The sequence below is a fragment of the Natrix helvetica genome, assembly GCF_964273705.1.
Source record: "Natrix helvetica genome assembly, chromosome: 1".
NCBI classification, from domain to species: Eukaryota; Metazoa; Chordata; class Lepidosauria; order Squamata; family Natricidae; genus Natrix; species Natrix helvetica.
In genome coordinates this window covers 80,330,519-80,348,309 of record NC_138548.1, presented here as the reverse complement: position 1 = coordinate 80,348,309, position 17,791 = coordinate 80,330,519, and the positions used below count along the sequence as shown (strand labels likewise).

General features: G+C 40.3%; 1 protein-coding gene across 9 annotated transcripts in view; it reads left to right on the top strand.

The window, feature by feature from the left end:
• Positions 1–17,791, top strand: part of DGKZ (diacylglycerol kinase zeta) — a 135,545-nt gene that overhangs the window by 53,993 nt on the left and 63,761 nt on the right. For 2 of the 9 annotated variants that reach the window (XM_081939224.1, XM_081939223.1), the window contains exon 1: positions 11,633–11,683. The exons of 5 other annotated variants lie outside the window; for them this stretch is intronic. In XM_081939224.1, the coding sequence (XP_081795350.1) occupies positions 11,648–11,683 (36 nt within the window). In that variant the 5' untranslated portion in view covers positions 11,633–11,647. Of the gene's footprint in view, positions 1–11,632; positions 11,684–12,155; positions 12,384–17,791 lie in introns of those variants that run through there. 2 more of the 9 variants (XM_081939225.1, XM_081939230.1) reach the window with 2 other exon arrangements.

The following is a 17,791-nucleotide window of genomic DNA, read 5'->3' as shown; positions in this document are numbered from 1 at the left end:
GGGTATCAGGTTGTGAAAGACTTAAGAATTATCAACTCTTATTTGGGCCTTGAGAAATAATGTTGGGAGGTGTAATGCTGAATTTTAAACACTAGAGGGAGAATGACATTTTCGGCCGTATGGATCTTTTTGAGAAGTTACTGTAGGTTTTATTTTAATATCAAAAGCGATGTTGTTATTGTCTTCAACAACACAGTATTCTGGTAAGCAGTGTTTTTACCTCACCAGTTTGGCTGTGAGATAAGACACACACACACACACACACACACACACACACAGAGAGAGAGAGAGATCATACGCATTACATTACATAATTTTTAGTCATTAAACATTGTTTCCTTTCAAGTATTCATAGCTAATCGCACCTTTCTTTGTTCCTTCTTCATTTAATAGAGTCAGGTCATTGTCAGAATGATTCCTATGGGGGAAAATCCCTGCAGATGCCTCCCTGGGAAGAGAGGAGAATACTGTTGAATTCCTTTGTAGAGCACAGCACCTTCCATAGCATTTATTCATTAGCCTCCACCGTGACACTCAGCCTTGCTTGCTCTCAGGGGAAGTTCATTTAAAAAGGGAAGCCATTAATGAGAACTTGCCTGCTTCCCTCCTGGGAGCTCCCTGTTATTAGGGTCAACACAGTTAACTCTGTAGCACCTGCACTAGTGGCAGCTGTTAGCTACAATCAGGATTTTGCTGAAGCCTAGGAAGACATTATATTCCAAATTTGATTTGGGGAAGGGGGAAATTCTTTTCAAGCAGTGGGAGAGAGTCTATACCCGTGATGGAGACCCTATGGCACGCAGCGCCCTCTCAGTGGGCATGCAAGCTTTGCCCCAGCTTAGCTCCACCACGCATTCATGCACGCCTTTCACCAGCCAGCATGTCTTCAGGTCTCTGTTGCGCATGCATGAGGGGGTCATGTGCATTGCATTTGGGGGGTTCAGGCACACATGTGCGCATTCGCATGCACACACACACACACACACACACACACACACACACTTTGGGCACTCGGTCCGGAAAAGGTTAGCCATCACTGGTCTATACTCTCCTTCTGTTGCTTCATAATCCCTCAGAGAATTCTTGCTCAGTTGTGTGGGGGTGGGAGTTTACAAACTGCATTTATGTGTGATGTGGTCCTGTTTCTTTGCTCGCTTCCTCTTCATTGCAGTACTGGCAGCAGCATCCTGGACAGCAAATGAGTGTATTGAGGATCACAAAGGCTGCCTTTGATGTGCAAGAATGAAAAGCATTGTTCTAGCTTAATAGTTCAGAAATCAGCACATGATCCAGTTGTGCTGTTGAACCAAGCCAGGCTTGTCTTAGAAGGAAAGATTTCTTACTTGTCTTAAATATTTTTTTATTGGGAGTGACATTACATTGCTAAGATGAAATGGACTTACTCAAGATAGCTGAAAACAATAAGTTGTAATCCAACACATCTGGAAGGATCATTTTGAGCAAGAGTGAGCAAAAACTGTTTTGTTTTCTATTCAAAGTTATAAGTAGTTTTATACAAACCAAATGAATTGGCAAACCTAGAATTACCACTTCATACATTTTTCAAATAAATGATTAAACTGATTAGTTGAATAAGTCTTCATCTGTGGGCTAAAATTGCATATGAATAACAGTAGTAGTTCTAAAGCAAGAAACTTACTTGATTTTTAGAGAATTTATATTTGGGTCCCTATTTCCTCGCTATTCTGATGGAAGATGACTCCTGAGGTGTTTAAAATATTTCATCATTGCAAGTTTTCCAAGTATTTATATCATAATAACTTGTTCAAATACTCTTCATGTTTATTTGCTTGTTAATCAGGCTGAGAGTCTTTAATTTAAGAAGTGATGAAATTATTTAAATGTATTGTATTTGATCTATATTTAGGTTAAATTGCTACCTTAGATTTTTGTTTGCTTATATGCATTATCACTTGTAAATGATTTCCAAAACAGAAAATTTTCAATGGAACAGATAATACGTTGCACAGTGTAACTTGAATGCTTAAATGTGTCTTTGAACATATCCCAAATGTTCGGAATAAATTCAATTTGTAGGGCAGCTTTTAAAAACTAAAGAGATAGGATTAAAAAGAGACAGTCTGTGACTGACTATGCCATATCCTGTATGCTAATAAAAATAGCACAGTACAATCCTCTCCATCTGCTATATATAATTAAAACATATTTGTTGAATGTGCGTATTAAATCTTTTTTTAAAAGCTCTATTATATAAAAAGTAAACAAGCCTGGCTCCTTTGAGCCAACCTTGTTTAAAGCTATTGTCTTGCGCTTAATTATGCTTTAAAATAAGGCCAGTTCTTTCATGAAATTAGCAATGTAGTTTTACTTGCATGTGGACTGTGGCAAAAACAACTGCAGCATCTTTGACTGAAGGAGATCAGATGCAAATGAATATATGACAGTTTTACCTTTCTCTAAAAAAGTGTGGTTATTGTATTCTATCAATATCTGGTTGAGTCTCCTAAGTGGGGCTCATGCATTTTTTGAGAATGACATCTTGGCCTTCATATTTGGGAAGTTGTTTCCGATTTGCATTTATTTAGGGCAGGGGTGTCCAAACTTGGCAACTTTAAGACTTGTGGACTTCAACTCCCAGAGCTGGCTGGGGAATTCTGGGAGTTGAAGTCCACAAGTCTTAAAGTTGCCAAGTTTGGACAACCCTGATTTAGGGAATCGTTAAGTCCTGTGGATTTTTTTTTCTTTCTCCAACATGTACAATTGATTTAAGAAATGAAAATGTAGTTTCAGTCTCTATCCACCCTATGAATGTTTTTTTTTAAGGAAAAGGACTAACTTTAAATTTACCTCCTTACTAAATAAGGTTAGAGGAGCAATTGAAGAAATAATAGATTTTTAAGGAAAAGTGTTCAACTAAGGAAAAAAAACCAACCACTTATTTTAATATCAAGTTTATTATCTCCCAGGTTTGGTGCTCTGCTGTGATATTTGCCTTCTGGAGCTGAATGGATACGCTCTATGGTAGCATCAAGTAAAAAGATTTCCAATATACTGTTTTCACAAAACCTGTAATTTGGGAATTCTTATTCTGTGGAACTGTTATTCTTCCCGTCTTTTTCTTCTTCCCCTCCTTTCCTTTCATTGCATAGACCAGTGCTTCTCAACCTTCCCAATGCCATGACCCTTTAGTACAGTTCCTCATGTTGTTGTGACCCCCAACCGTAAAATTGGTGTCTCGGTTCCTAAGACCATTGAAAATATGTGTTTTCCGATGGTCTTACGCGACCCCTGTGAAAGGGGCGTTCGACCCCCAAAGGGGTCCTGACCCATAGGTTGAGAACCACTGGCATAGACAATACAGTAGTAATCCTGGGAGGTAAATCCTGGGGAGAATATTTTCTTTTAATGGAAGGAAATTGGAGGAGGAGGTGTATGTATGTCACATTGAATTTTTTGGAGAAAAAGGGGATAAAAATATAACTAGTACAGGTTTTTTTTTTCTGAAAGGAAAGTGGGTTGATACATCAACCTTTGCAAATTATTTCTATTTTGTCCTTCTCTAATAGTGGGAGTATTTAAATAAAACATGATCTAATAAAAATGTTGACAATATGCCTATTTTCCACTGGTTAAGAAATTTATAAAGAAAAATTCAATCCTTTTCTGTATGCATTATATATATATAATGATTTCTTGCTTCTGTTTGTTAACAAGGATTTAAACATAATTATTTCTCAAAAATGTTAATTATAAACCTAGGAATTAATTTTGCGGTAATCTATCAGTTCCTTCTTTAGGTGCATAGCTTAAGGCCCCAGAGTCACATGGAGCCTGGAGAAGTCTTGGAAAGGTCCCCAGGGACTCCTAAGCTCATTACAGTAATTTGTAACATGACATAAGAAAATGATTAAATGCCACATATGAGAGCAATTCTACAAACTGTTTAATTATAATGAAATCAAATTAAATTATAGTTTTTGTCTTAATCCCTCCAAGTTTTGGAGCATGCTCTTTTAAGCACACTGCTTAAAGACCAAGTACGCCTCTTGATACTGAAAAAGTTGCATGTTCTACTGCTTTAGGACATTCATGTAAAGGCCTACTCAGAGATGGCAAACCTTTTCAGTACCAAGTGCCCAAACCGGAACTCAGGTGTACTGCATGTGCAGTAGTAGTAGTGCTCACATGCCTGTTTTTGGGCTGGTTTTGGGGCCGTCTTTCGGGCTGTTTTCAGGCCATTTTTTGGGCCATTTTCAGGCCACTTTTTGGGCCATTTTCAGGCCATTTTTTTGTTTTTCCGCCAGACTGCCAAAAGTGGCCTAAAAATGGCCTGAAAAATGGCCAAAAACGGCCTGAAAACGGTCCAGAAAATGGCCAAAAACAGCTTGGCTTTTGGGCTGCTTTCATGCCATTTTCTGGCATGCATGCCCACAAAGAGGGTTCTGCGTGCCACCTCTAGCACCTGTGCCATAGGTTTGCCATCATGGGCCTATCTTATTTTATTGCGCTTTGTTTTATTGCTTTTGGCAGGTATTCAGTGGGAGGGAGAGGTTAGAAGACCACCAACAGCAAAAAGAGTACAACTTGCTGAAGGTTCAGATGATGATTTGCAATGTTTAGCAACAAAGTACCCTATTTCCCCCAAAAATAAGACCTCCCCTGATAATAAACCCAGTCGGGCTTTTGAGCGCATGCGCTAAAATAAGCCCTCCCCTGAAAATAAGCCTTCCCTGAAAATATTGCAACACAGCAGCAGCCATGAGGTGACCACACTCGCCGCCTCCTACACCTCCAAAATAAATGAGACCTCCCTGAAAATTAGGCCAAGTGCTTATTTGGGAGGTCAAAAGAAAATAAGTCTTATTTTCAGGGAAACACTGTATTTTTAATTAAGGTATGTAGATTGTTTTTTCGAATAATGTTATTACACATTTGATAGTCTGTAGTATAGAGTAAACATAATTTTTATATGAATTGGGAAACAAACAAAAAATGTGTGACTCTATTGCAATATTTGCTTTATTGCAGTGATCTGGAATAGAACCAGCAATATTCTCCGAGGTATGCCTGTGTACTAAAAATGTTATAGATATCATGAATTCAATTAGTGTTTTATGGGTTAAAAGTTTTGATGGCTGGGAGGCACATTCTCTTTTCTATTGTCCTTGCTACAATTTTATTTTGACCAGAAAAAAAAACTTCTAGTATTACTTTGAATTTCATTAGACCTTTAAAAAAAAAAGTCCTGTTCTTTTATTTTTACTCAGGAAACCTCTTTCTGAAATTTGCATGTTGATGAGTCAACCACAGATCTGTTTACCCAGCATAATCATCTTTCATTTTGGGAAAAGAGGGTGGAGACCCTGAAAAGGTCAAGTGAAAGCTTGCTTATGCCAGCTTTGGGAGTCACGTTGCTCACCAGGTCCACAAACCTTTTCTTCTTCCCAGATGCTCGGGGAAATCTGCATGGAAACCGTCCATTTTATAACTCTGTGAGTTGTTAGGGCTTGCTTAGAGTTCTCCAGATGTTTTGAGCTGCAGTTCCCAGAATTCCCAGCTGGCACAGCCAACACATCATGAGGACACTGAAATGAAGGAAGATGAGTTGTGATATAGTAATTTGCTTTCGCTTATCCGATTCTCCCCACGCCCCAACCCCCCGGGTGCTCCTCAGGACCTTAAGCAAAAGTAGTGTGAGTTACCGAATCGGCTTTGAAAATTTAAGAAAATATATTTGATATATTTAAATGTCTTTAAAAACTTTCCATAGCAGGTTATCTAATAATAAAGGACAGGCATTTCCTGTTCCCAGGCTTCCAGTCTAAAAAGACATGCTACAGATGGAAAAGGAGATAGAAAGAAAATGAAAATAACTTCCCATTTTTTAATTAATCTTCGTGCCTGATATTTCAATTGTGTTTGAAGTAGGATAGATGGGGAGGCTTCATTTGTCACCAGTGCCCCAGGACAAGATTCTGCAGCAAGCAAAGATAATTTTCTTCTAGCTGCATTTTTTTCTCACAGTGACCACAAGAAGTCTGCACAGAATTCCAATATCTTCTATTTTATTTCCTTAGCTCAGAATTTGAAAACCGAATCTGAAAAATGGCTTTGTCTGAATTGGGAATTACAGTACCCCAATTTTTTATGGCCATCAAGAAAGGACCTGTATCCAACTAACATTTCGCTTGATGTATTTTCTTTTCATTAAACTGATTCGTGTGGATCATTTTAGATTTGCTATCTTAATTAAATCTTTCCCCATATTAACCTGCTGCATTACATTTAGAAGTCCATTTTTTTTCTTTTTCTTTCTTGAAGTCTGTGTAAGGTGACATGGATTGGCTACAAGGAAAGGGAATTCTTACCGTGGTATTGCCATTTGAAAAACCTCTACGTCTAAGAAATGATACTAGCTGACAATATGTTTACTTACAAGAGGTTTTAATTCTTATTTTGAGTGCATACTCCTTTGTTTAATCTTGCTGTGATGGTTTTTAGGGTAGCTCTGTTGATATTATCAACAACTTTTATTATTTTATTGTTTTTAAGCTCTAATAATTGTTTATTGTTTTTAAGACCCATTGTGAACTGACCTGTAAAAGGCAGTATAAAATGATTTAAATAAATTAATAGACCATTTCCGTCTGCTGTTTCCCCCGGGTTGTAGCATACTTCCTTTTTAAAACACAACTTTACTGAATTTTCAAAACTTAATAAAATATTTTGTATTAATAAAATACAAAATAATGGAAAAAAGAAACAATTCTTTAAAAAAAACCAAGAGAAAGAAGAATTAAAGGTATAATAGGAAAAGAAATAAGAAAAAGTATATAAAATTTTTATATAGAATAGAGGAATTTAGAAATCTGTAGAATATCTCTTTTTTGCACTTCCTTTTTTTAATAAGCAAACATATTATGTTCCTGAAACTCTGTTAGCTGGAATATGGAGGATTATTGGCAGTCTTCATTAAAGGATTTGAAAATGGCTTTTGGCTTTTTACTACTGTAGCACCACATATCTTTACCAGAGGTGGGTTGCTACCAGTTCGCACCGGTTCAGGCAAACCAGTAGTGGTATATTGGCCTGGGTCGCAGAACCGGCAGCGACCCAGGCTGGCCACATCTCCGAACCAGTTCCCCGTTTGCCGCTGTCGTTGCCAGCATGTTTTTTAATCCTTTTTTAATGTTCTGCGCACATGCAATAAGCAAACCAGCAGTAACATTGGCAGCAACCCATCCCTGATCTTCACATGGTATTGTTTATTCCTGTATAATGATAACTGCTCTAGAGCTGGATCTATCTCTCTACTTAGGTTAATGATTCTCTTTACCAGACTCACCAGTGGAATATGACCATGGTAATTGTTTGAGTGGCTAACATTTTCTCCCTCTTGTATTTGGTAGGGCAGGAGGAGTTAACGGTTACAGAGTTGGAAGGGATCTCGGAGGTCATCTAGTCCAATCTCCTGCTCACGCAGGAGACCTATACTAGGGATTCGAACCGCCGAACTACCAACCTTTCTGATCAACAAGCTCAGCGTCTTAGCCACTGAGCCACTTAGAGTGAGAACTGACACGCTGTCCAGGCTGTGATAGATTTAGGTATTATTATCTGTTGTGGCCCAGCCGGTGCCGCTGTCACCAGACTCCGAGAGTGATACTCCATACGAGTCAGCTACAGAAGAGATGTGCGATCCTGGACAGGATTCGGAGGCTGAGCAGGAATCCGAGAGTCTGGTCGGCCACCAGGTGGCGCCAGAGGCATGGAGCAGCGGTGAGAGCGAGAGGAGGAGGACTCCCGTTGCCCTGCCTTGGAGCAGCAGAGAGGATAGTGACTCAGGACTTAGTAGGGCGTTTCGGGATGCTCGTTTCCGGCGCGCCCACAAACGCAAGGAGCGTGGGCGTAATTATAGGCAGTAAAGAGCTCTCAGGTGCTGTTGGGAGACACCCTTTTTAGGTTATAAAAGGGTTGACTCTGGACAGGCTCTGTGTAGCAATCAACAAAGGACTTTGGACAGCAACTCTAGTCTGGGATCCTGGCAAGCTGGATTGCTGCTTTTGTGTGTTCTGTCTTTGTGAGTTCTGTCTTGGTGGCTTGCTGCCACAAAGCCTCTTGTCTGTTGGTGTAATAAACCTTGTTCCCTTGTACTGTTCCGGAGTGTGTGTACTGTGTGGGCAACGGAGGAAGGGGGGGTCAGAACAATTATCTACCGTGTTTCCCCGAAAATAAGACATGCCCTGCTAATAAGCCTAATCGGGCTTTTCAGAGCATGAGCCATAACAAGCCCTCCCCTGAAAATAAGCCCGCCCCAAATATTTAAGCGCATGCGCAACCAGTCCCTGCCATTAACACTGTACTACCTACCGGCTTCCCGGGCAAAAAGAGGGCTCCCGGCAAAAACAGCGGCAGGCCAGCAATGTGATCAACCCCTCCTGCCTGTTCCTTCTCGTCCAAAAAAACACCGCCCACCCCAATGGCAAAGGCATCCTGCCTGGTTCCCTTCCTCACGTTCCTCGCCATTGTGCTCAGGGAAGCGGCTGGTGAAAAAAAAACTTCTCACGAGTTCAATCAAACATCTTGAAATCGCGAGAAGGTTTTTTTTTTACCAGGGGCTTCCCTGAATACAATGTTGAGGAATGCAACAAAGCTAGAAAGGTAAGAGGTGCGCCCCGCGGCCCAACACCGCCCACTTTGCCCCAATGGTAAAGGCAGCCTGCCTGCTTCCTTTCCCCGCTGTCCCTTTAACGAGGGGCAGCAGGTGGGGGGGGGAGAAGCGAGGCACGCCTCCTACCTTTCCAGCTCCATTCCGTTCCTCGCCCTTTCACCGATTGAATCCCCTTGTAAAAAAAACCTCATGAGTTCAACTCGCAAGATTTTTTTAACAAAGGGATTCAATGAGCGAAAGGGCGAGGAACGCGACGGAGCTGGAAAGATAAGAGGTGTACCTCACAGCCCAACACCGCCCACCTCGCCCCAATGGTAAAGTCAGCCTGGCTGGTTACCTTCCCCGCCATCCCTTTAACGAGGGGTGGCAGGTGGGGGGGGAGAAGCGAGGCATGCCTCTTAACTTTCCAGCTCCGTTCCGTTCCTCGCCCTTTCGCCGATTGAATCCCCTTGTAAAAAAAACCTCATGAGTTCAACTCGCAAGATTTTTTTAACAAAGGGATTCAATGAGCGAAAGGGCGAGGAACGCGATGGAGCTGTCAGTCTCTGGTAGCGCTAGGACATGCGTCGCGCTTCTCCCCCCACACCTCTCACTCCTCACTAAAGGGATGACGGGGAAGGGAACCAGCCAGGCTGCCTTTACTGTTGGGGCGAGGTGGACGGTGTTGGGCTGTGAGGTACACCTCTTATCTTTCCAGCTCCGTCGCGTTCCTCGCCCTTTCGCTCATTGAATCCCCTTGTAAAAAAAATCTTGCGAGTTGAACTCATGAGGTTTTTTTTACAAGGGGATTCAATCGGCGAAAGGGTGAGGAACGGAATGGAGCTGGAAAGTTAAGAGGCATGCCTCGCTTCTCCCCCCCCACCTGCCACCCCTCGTTAAAGGGATGGCGGGGAAGGGAACCAGGCAGGCTGCCTTTACCATTGGGGCGAGGTGGGTGGTGTTGGGCCGCGAGGCGTGCCTCTTACCTTTCCAGCTCCGTCGCGTTCCTCGCCATTGTATTCAGGGAAGCCCCTGGTAAAAAAAAAAACCTTCTCGCGATTTCAAGATGTTTGATTGAACTCGTGAGAAGTTTTTTTTTTTACCAGCCACTTCCCTGAGCACAATGACGAGGAACGCGACAGAGCTGGAAAGGTAAAAGGCGCGCCTTGCTTCTCACCTGCCCCAGAAATAATAAGCCCTCCCCTATAATAAGCCCAAGGCCATATTTCGTGGGGCAAAAGAAAATAAGCCCCTGTCTTATTTTCGGGGAAACACGGTAGCTAACTAACCTAGCTAACGTGGCGTTTTTTAACGCATAGCTTATTTATGAATCCCCCCCTTTTTTTCTTTTCTTAAATAGTAAGGTACCTTAGTATAAATTATCCTGTGCTTAGTCTGCTAAAATGAATAGCAAAGTTGAATAAACCTTTGCTACTTTATAGCAGTCTTTTTTCCCCCAAATGAATGTCTCTGGCAATATGAAATATTTAAAATCTGAGTAATAATTTGTCTCCAACCACTCAACTTCTGTTTGCGAGATTGTTCTGCAAAAGGGCAGTTGGAACAAATGTGATTGCAGCACATACTTCAGGGTTACTCAGAATGTAACACCACGCATCTATGATAACATCCAGTGCTTCACCCCCACATTATGTAAAGATACATTCAAATGCATTCCTCCAATAGCAAGTTCGGTGCATTGGATTTGAAACTGGGAACTGAAACAGTCAGATGAATAATGTTGCCATGTGATATCCCAGATTTATACTTAATTCTTAAGAGCAGATGCAAAATTGTGCCTTTCTGAAAGCAGTATGGGGAGAGAAGGGAACATACTCAGAATCTTTTGGGGAGGGGACAAGATGCATTTTAGCATTTTCTTTCAAGTCCCTCTTGTACTTCATGCATACGTTAACAGGATATATTACTGTAATGCTACAGCATGCATAGCAAATATACTTGCAGAATGAAGAATGCTTCCAATTGTTTTCTCTTAAGAGGCTGAAAAATTATATACGGTAATTAATAGGACACTTCAATATTTAGATACCGCACTACAGATTATTCATCAGATTTTCAAAAATATAAGATTGTTCAATACTGTACCTAAAAGATAATACATATGCGGAGAGGCCCATGTGGGGTTTTTTTTCTTATCAAAGAATACAAACATTTTGATATTTATTTAATAAAGAGGGAAGCTTTTGAGAAGAACACTGATAAAATATACATACTGGTAAAGAAGAAAGAAGCAAACGGTTGGAAAAAAGGGGAAATAAAGCTTATTTTTGTGCACATGTTACTAAATAAAACGCATATAAGATTAATTTATGACAGCCTTTGATATGTTTAAAGAATATGTATGTAGCCATATATTTAAAAATCCAACCATACAAATATTTGAATGATGAAGCGGATGGTAATTCAAGAAATCTTTTGTGATAATATGTCAGTCTTTAAGAACAAGGTGGCCATTGTCAAATAAGATGAGCTATCTCTATAGAAATCTATTACAAATTATCCTTTATCCTTTTTCTACCTAGAATATGTTTGGCGCACACTGTAATCCATGTTTCCATTATTGAGAGAATTGAACCAATCTGCCCCAAATACCCTGCAAAATGAGTTGAAACATCAGAAGAAAGAAGAAAGGGGGATTATACCCCAGGCCTTCAGGGAAACAAATGATCTTCCCTGGCATTTTGGACTTGGAGGAGTTGCTGTTGCAGTAGTTTAGACTTAGTTCACCTCTTATCGTTCATTCTGATAATAGAAAATAAAATATTAGCGCAGTGTATTTACAACCAAGAAATAATGTATTAGGGTGTGTTGCTATTTGGGCTTGTTTTCCCCAAATAGAATAATTTATCAGCCTGCTTCATTTTCAAGATAAAGAGGCATCACTGAAAAGCTTTCCATTCCCGCCCTTCTAGCAGTAGCTTCGCTTGCTTAGTAGCTGCTGTCATTGAGAACAGGGTCTGTTTAAATGGAAGAATTGCTCACAGAGCACAGGAAATGAAGGAGGATGACCTTTTACTGAAGCAAAATCAGGTCAAGATATAGCACTATTTACACGGAGGAAAAGCGGATATTCAACACAAGAAGAATTAGCTAAGGAGGATTTCATTTCTGTCTTTATAATTTTGATAGTTTTTTCCTCACTTCTATATATCTTGTATGCACACACAGACCCCTTTGACTTTCCAGTATAGTCTTTCAAACCAGGAAGATGGAAGCATCCCAAAAGCATGGGAGCAAAATCTTACAATATGTAGTCCTGGGAATTAAGGTTTTTCGTTTGTAATATGAAATATCTTCAAAGTTTATTAAGTTTCGGGGGGGTGGTATATGCGGCATTATTCTCTCTCCCTTCCTCTATGTTTATGTTTCAGCAGAGGCGGACAAAATATAACTAATCTGATCTTACATTAGCATAGCTCTTGCATGTAGACTTTATTCAGCAAAGACAGTTTGCCTCAGCTTAGCCAAGATCAGTAAGCCTGCACGTCTCCGGCTTTCCATTCCCGCCCCTTCTAGCGGTAGCCTCCCTCACTAGTAGCTGTTGTAAGAGGAAGTGCTCTCGGTTGTTTTAAAAAAGAGCTGTCATGATTTGCAGCATGGGGAGGAGGCAGCTGGATAAACAGAGACCTCTCTTTCCAAACTAGGACTGAATCTCCACAGGCTGGCAGCCTGTCCTCTTCCAGTCCCCACACTCTTCACCTGCAGGATTTCTCCTTCAGCTTCGGATCAGGTCATAAAGGCTCTGCCGGTCCTTCCTTCCTTCCCCGCTTAAAATTATTTGCCAGGTTTGCCATTCAAGGGTGAGGAAGTATAAGAAGCTTCACTTCCTTCCCTGCAGGGGAACCTGGGGCAAGGGAATTTAGCTGTGATCTGAGAGCAAGGAAGAGATTATCCTTAGGGGTAAACAATGCTGTCTTAACAAAGTTTCAGGAAAGGGTGTGTTAACTACTGAAGAGTAGCACTGTGCTTGCGTGCCCATTGGTTAGAGGTGTCTGCTGCTTGTTGCATTTGGGAAGGAAAGAGTATTCTGTATTTTGTTTGTCTGGTTCTTTACCTGGCCTTCTGAAAAGACTTTCCAGTGCTGATGAAGCATGACAATGAAGTGGCGTGCAGCTGGTGTCACTATTGTTGTATATAGCAAACCTGTTAAGCGTGTCACAGTGTTCTAAGATGTAGAGAGACTAAAGTTAATAACCGATTGTGCTTGCTTTTCAAGTTATATACACTGCAAGGGGTTTGTTTGTGCCTATATCCACATTGGAAGACCTGAGTTCATCACCAGCCAGTTCACTTTGGCTTTTTAAAATGCTTGCTGCATTTTCAGCATGCTTCACCAAACCGAAAAATTACTTGTGAGGCAAAATCTAGTATGCTGACAACAGATAGGGCTCCTTATGCGTCCTGATTAGGTTTTAAATCTTTGTATAATATCAATAAGGAAGAGAATACTCTTTGGCTCAGCAACAGTTTTTCAGGATATAGTCTAATTTAACTTTGGCAATACATGTTAGCAAAACTGGCTTGTATCTTTTTCTTAATTTCTACTGTTAACTTGCTGACCTAGGATTGCAACTGGCATTTCTTTCCTGCAAAGCTCTCTAGATTCTGTGAGGAGAATTCTAAGAACCGTCAAAAGTATATTTTCCTCTGTCATATCAAATTCCACACAAGAGAAAGATTAGACAGAGAAGACATTTTCACTGTGACATGAGGTGTATATTTCTAAGGCAGAAACCAGAAGTACAGACATATGTTTAATATTTAAACTTCAGGTTAAATTCTTTGTGTGCCTGGTTGAGATTGTTGCCATGATTTCTAGACAGCCTGCCTCCTCTTTTTAACCTGTCTTACATTTTTCAAGTTCCACTTTAGATACAGTATCTGAAAAATATTTCACTCTTTCCAAAGTTACGCTAAGGAGAGGTTGGCTTTATGGCAAAACCTGGAAACCTAAATACCAGTAAGATAGCTCAGAATTGTCTTCGACAGCTGATACACATGTTTAAATAATAGGTTCTGGCAAGCTACATGTCCTGCCGTTAACTATTCTTAACTATTCTTTGTATCATGAAGTTTTATCATGAACTTTTCTCCATGCCATGGATCAAGCAACTTTTTTCCATGACCCAGCAAACTCAAAATTACAGTGAATTTGAAGATGATTAAAGCTTACCACATGGGTGTGGCACTTCAGCATGTAGAATCACTTAAATGGCTTCTATAACCATAATCATGTGCCCAGTCTCTAGAATATCTGTGTTTGGTCTGTATTTTGTCCCAACAAGACCATTCACGTTTTAAATTTAAAGGTTTTCTAAAGAACAAAATGAAATCCCCAATGATAGACCAACATTTGATTCAACCTGAACATCTGACAGTTTTAATCCTCATGATGATGCATCGGTACCTGACTCTGACAACTTATTCAAGCCTCAGAATAATTAGTGTTAGTGCTAACAGTGACAAAATTTCATAATTAAGCTAAGGTTTCTTTATTAGAGCACCTAGATATAAAATGAAATTCTATCTATGTTATTTTTAGAAATCTAGTTAAATAGACTTCCTCTCAAACTGAAAAATACAGAACATTACGGCATTTTTGTAATAACTCAGGAAAAAATACTTTATGAATCAGATGGAAGACCATCATTTATACTGGCTTAATATTAACACGATGATCAAGATCCGTAGGATATTATCCTGCTGCATTTTCAAAGACTTTTTAAATTCCATCAAAATGACGCTGTACAAAATGCTCTTCTGAGAGCAGATGTTACAACAGAGAAGGCATAGATATTTGTAGTAGCCAGGATGGAAAACAGTACCAGATAATGAATTTCAAAAACTCAGATGACTATTTAATGGCAAAAAGAATATTGCCATCTAGTCTTGATATAGATTTTTGCAGCCCAGATCTGGTAGCTGTAAGCAGGATAATGTTACTGGTGGGCAGCAGGAAAGCTGATAGGGAATTTTGGTTCTGTTTTTCAAAGGAATACGATTCCCCTCGAAGTCAGATCAGCCCCAACTTTCTGACTTTTCAGAAGAGTTTGGAAACCCGGGTTTGTGCCTAAGCCCGGGACATGGGTGTGTAACAGAGCCCATCTCCTAGTTATGCTAATGCCTGTCTTTATGGATGTGCTCCCTGTTCATAGGAATTCTCCTTTATTATTGCTATATGTTCCAAACTGCTATTGAACACTATGTCAGAGATTTGCATTTTTAGCCATGCATCTTCCACTCTATGCAATATAGCTGAATTGATCAGTTCTTACAGTACTGTGGGCTTATTTGGCGGAGGGACAGTATAAATAGCATTGTTTAAAATACGTCACTGGACACATTTAAAGCATGTTTTGCCAACTGTAAATAGTTACCAATGAGATATTTGAATGTGCATGAATGTGAAGAATGTTTCTGTTCTGCCAAACAATATGTGTCCAAGTTAAGACTTTGTGCTAGTCTAATATAATATTCAAGGTATATCATTAAGGAATGAAATTGCAGAAATGGCAGTTATTCCATACTTTCCATTTTGTTTAGACAGTTGAATCTGATCATCAGTGAGTCCCCACAATGCTCTAGCTATGCCAGTACCAAAGTGTATTAATATTCTGTGGTTGTAGATCAGTGTCAGTAAAATTCTTAGAGTGAACAAATCTTTGATTATTGAGCAAGAAGCAAAGAATGATATTAAGAACTGTTTCCCAGACTTAGAGAGATTATGTGATGGCTTCAGCATTCAGAACACACAGAGATTGTATATGGAAATGCAAAAAGCTTAGAAGTTGTATTACGTAGAGAGGGATTTTTCACCAGCAGTCATGTGTGACTTTGTAGCTAGAGCAGTAAAGCAGTCAGCAAAGTACAGTGTACTGACCTTCCAATATATATCTTATCAAGAATTGCACTGTAGAAGTTCTTGCAGAAGGTATTCATGAATTTCTGGTCAGCGAATTAGTGTGAACTAAAGTACAACACACCTTCCTTTTCTTGTCTTCCCCACAGCAACAATCCTGTGAGATTGGTTGGCCTGAGAGAGTGACTGGCCGAAATCACTCAGCTACTTTTCAGAAGTAGTTTGGCATTGCATTCGTCCTAGGGCCAAGAGAGAGTCGCTGGTTCAAGATCACCCAGCTGGGTTTATGACTTAAGCTGGGACTAGAATTCAGAATCTGGCTGTTTTTAGTGTGGTGCCTTAACCAGTGCACCAAAGTGGGCCTCATACTAAGTAAGTGTCAGACTGGCCCCAGCTTTGCTCCTAGGAAAGAACAACCCTTGACTCCATAGATGTCAGAGAAAAGATACTTCTACTAAGGAACTGGGTGCCGCACAAGCGAGGCAAGCTCTGAGAAAAATCTGTGCAAAAATCATATATTGAAAGCAATCCCCAAATCCCTCCCCTCTTTGGGAGCAGTCCATTCATGTCCCGTTCCAATATTTTGGGAACCAAGGGCCCCTGGTACAGTTGTAAACTCCTTTCACAGGATTTTAAAGGCAAGAAGATGGCTCAGTTTGGCACTGCAGTTCCTGTTAGCGTCCATACTGCCTCAATTCCCACACCATTCCTTCACACCTCAAGCTCTCTTCCCCTCAAATGCCCCCTCCTCCTTGGTTATCGCAGTTGCTAGTGAGCTTCAAAAAAAGCCGAAGATCAAGGGTGAGAGAGAGGAGAGCGGAGGGAGGGAGGGAGATTGAGATTGAGATTGAGATTTGTTTAAACTGTCAAGCGCAAGCTACCAGAGCCAAATTTATGGAGTTCAAACTAATTATTAAATTCTGCCCATAATATAGGAATCTGCTTGCCTTCCCTTGGGAACAGATAGATAAGGTTCCATAGAGCCTAGGATAAATCAATCCTGGATGTCTTTGTAGCTGTGCTTGCCAGTGATTTCAAAGTTGTAGGTGATCTGCACTTTATTCCTCCTCACTGCTGCGCTGGGTACTTCCCAACTATTGTGAGATTAAGAAAATAAAATGCTGTCCATCAGTAGGCTTCTATTTATTTATTTTTAATCCCACCTTTGTTTTGCATACACAACTCAGGGTATACTCCTTGCTCCTATTTTCCCCACAACAACCCTGTGAGGTGAGTTGAGCTGAGAGACAATGACTGGACCAAAGTCACCCACTGTTTTTTGTTCCATGTCTAAGGTGGAACTAGAACTGACAATCTCTTGATTTTTAGGGCTACCCCTTAATTACTACACCAGATTGACTCTCCTTTCGATTCCTTGAGTAATATGACCAGATTTGGTCTACAAAAATAGAGATAACTACTAGGTACAGAAAGTTGGATTTCCAGAATTTCTGATCAAGAGGGAAAGTCCTAGTGATAGAAAATTGCCTGTCTCCAGCTGCTGACGATCATGGTCATAGGCATACTCTTAGCCTCTCAAAAATTCCTATGGCTCTCATGGAATACATTTTGAATACCTGCAGAAAGCTCTTAAGCTTTTGCAGTTCCCTGTTGCTGGTCTGCATTTTTACAGTCGCGATCAAGTTATGTGCCTTTAAAAGGTAGTTTTACAATCCTGCTTTTCAAGATTTTCTGTTATAGGTAGTGCTGAACTGACGATCACAAGTGAGCCCAAAATTCATGTTGCTAAGTGAAACATCGGTTAACTGAGTTTTTGTCCCATTTTATCACTTTTCTTGCTATAGTTGTTAAGTGAATCATTGCATTTGTTAAGTTAGTAACATGGTTGTTAAGTGAATCTGGATTCCCCATTGACTTTGCTTGTCAGAAGATTGCAAAAGAGGATTGGACACTTGCAAACGTCATAAGTATGAATCAGTTGCCAAGTGTCTGAATTTTGATCATGTAACCATGGGGATGCTACAACAGTTGTAAGTGTAAAAAACGGTCATGAGTCACTTTTTCCAGTGCTGTTATAACTAAATGACCGGTTGTAAGTCAAGGACTACCTGTATTTCTATGGAATTTTCTGTTATTTCTACCATCTTGTTACAGTACCACAACCTGTACCATGCTGTACCATTTCCATCCCAACGTGCCTAGCTACTTGCACTAGCTTCACCTTAACAAATTTCAGTACTGATTGAATGTAAGTCTGTGTTAACATAGACCTGGAAGAGTAACATTGGTTTGCCTCTTCTAACAGCATCTAATCAGTT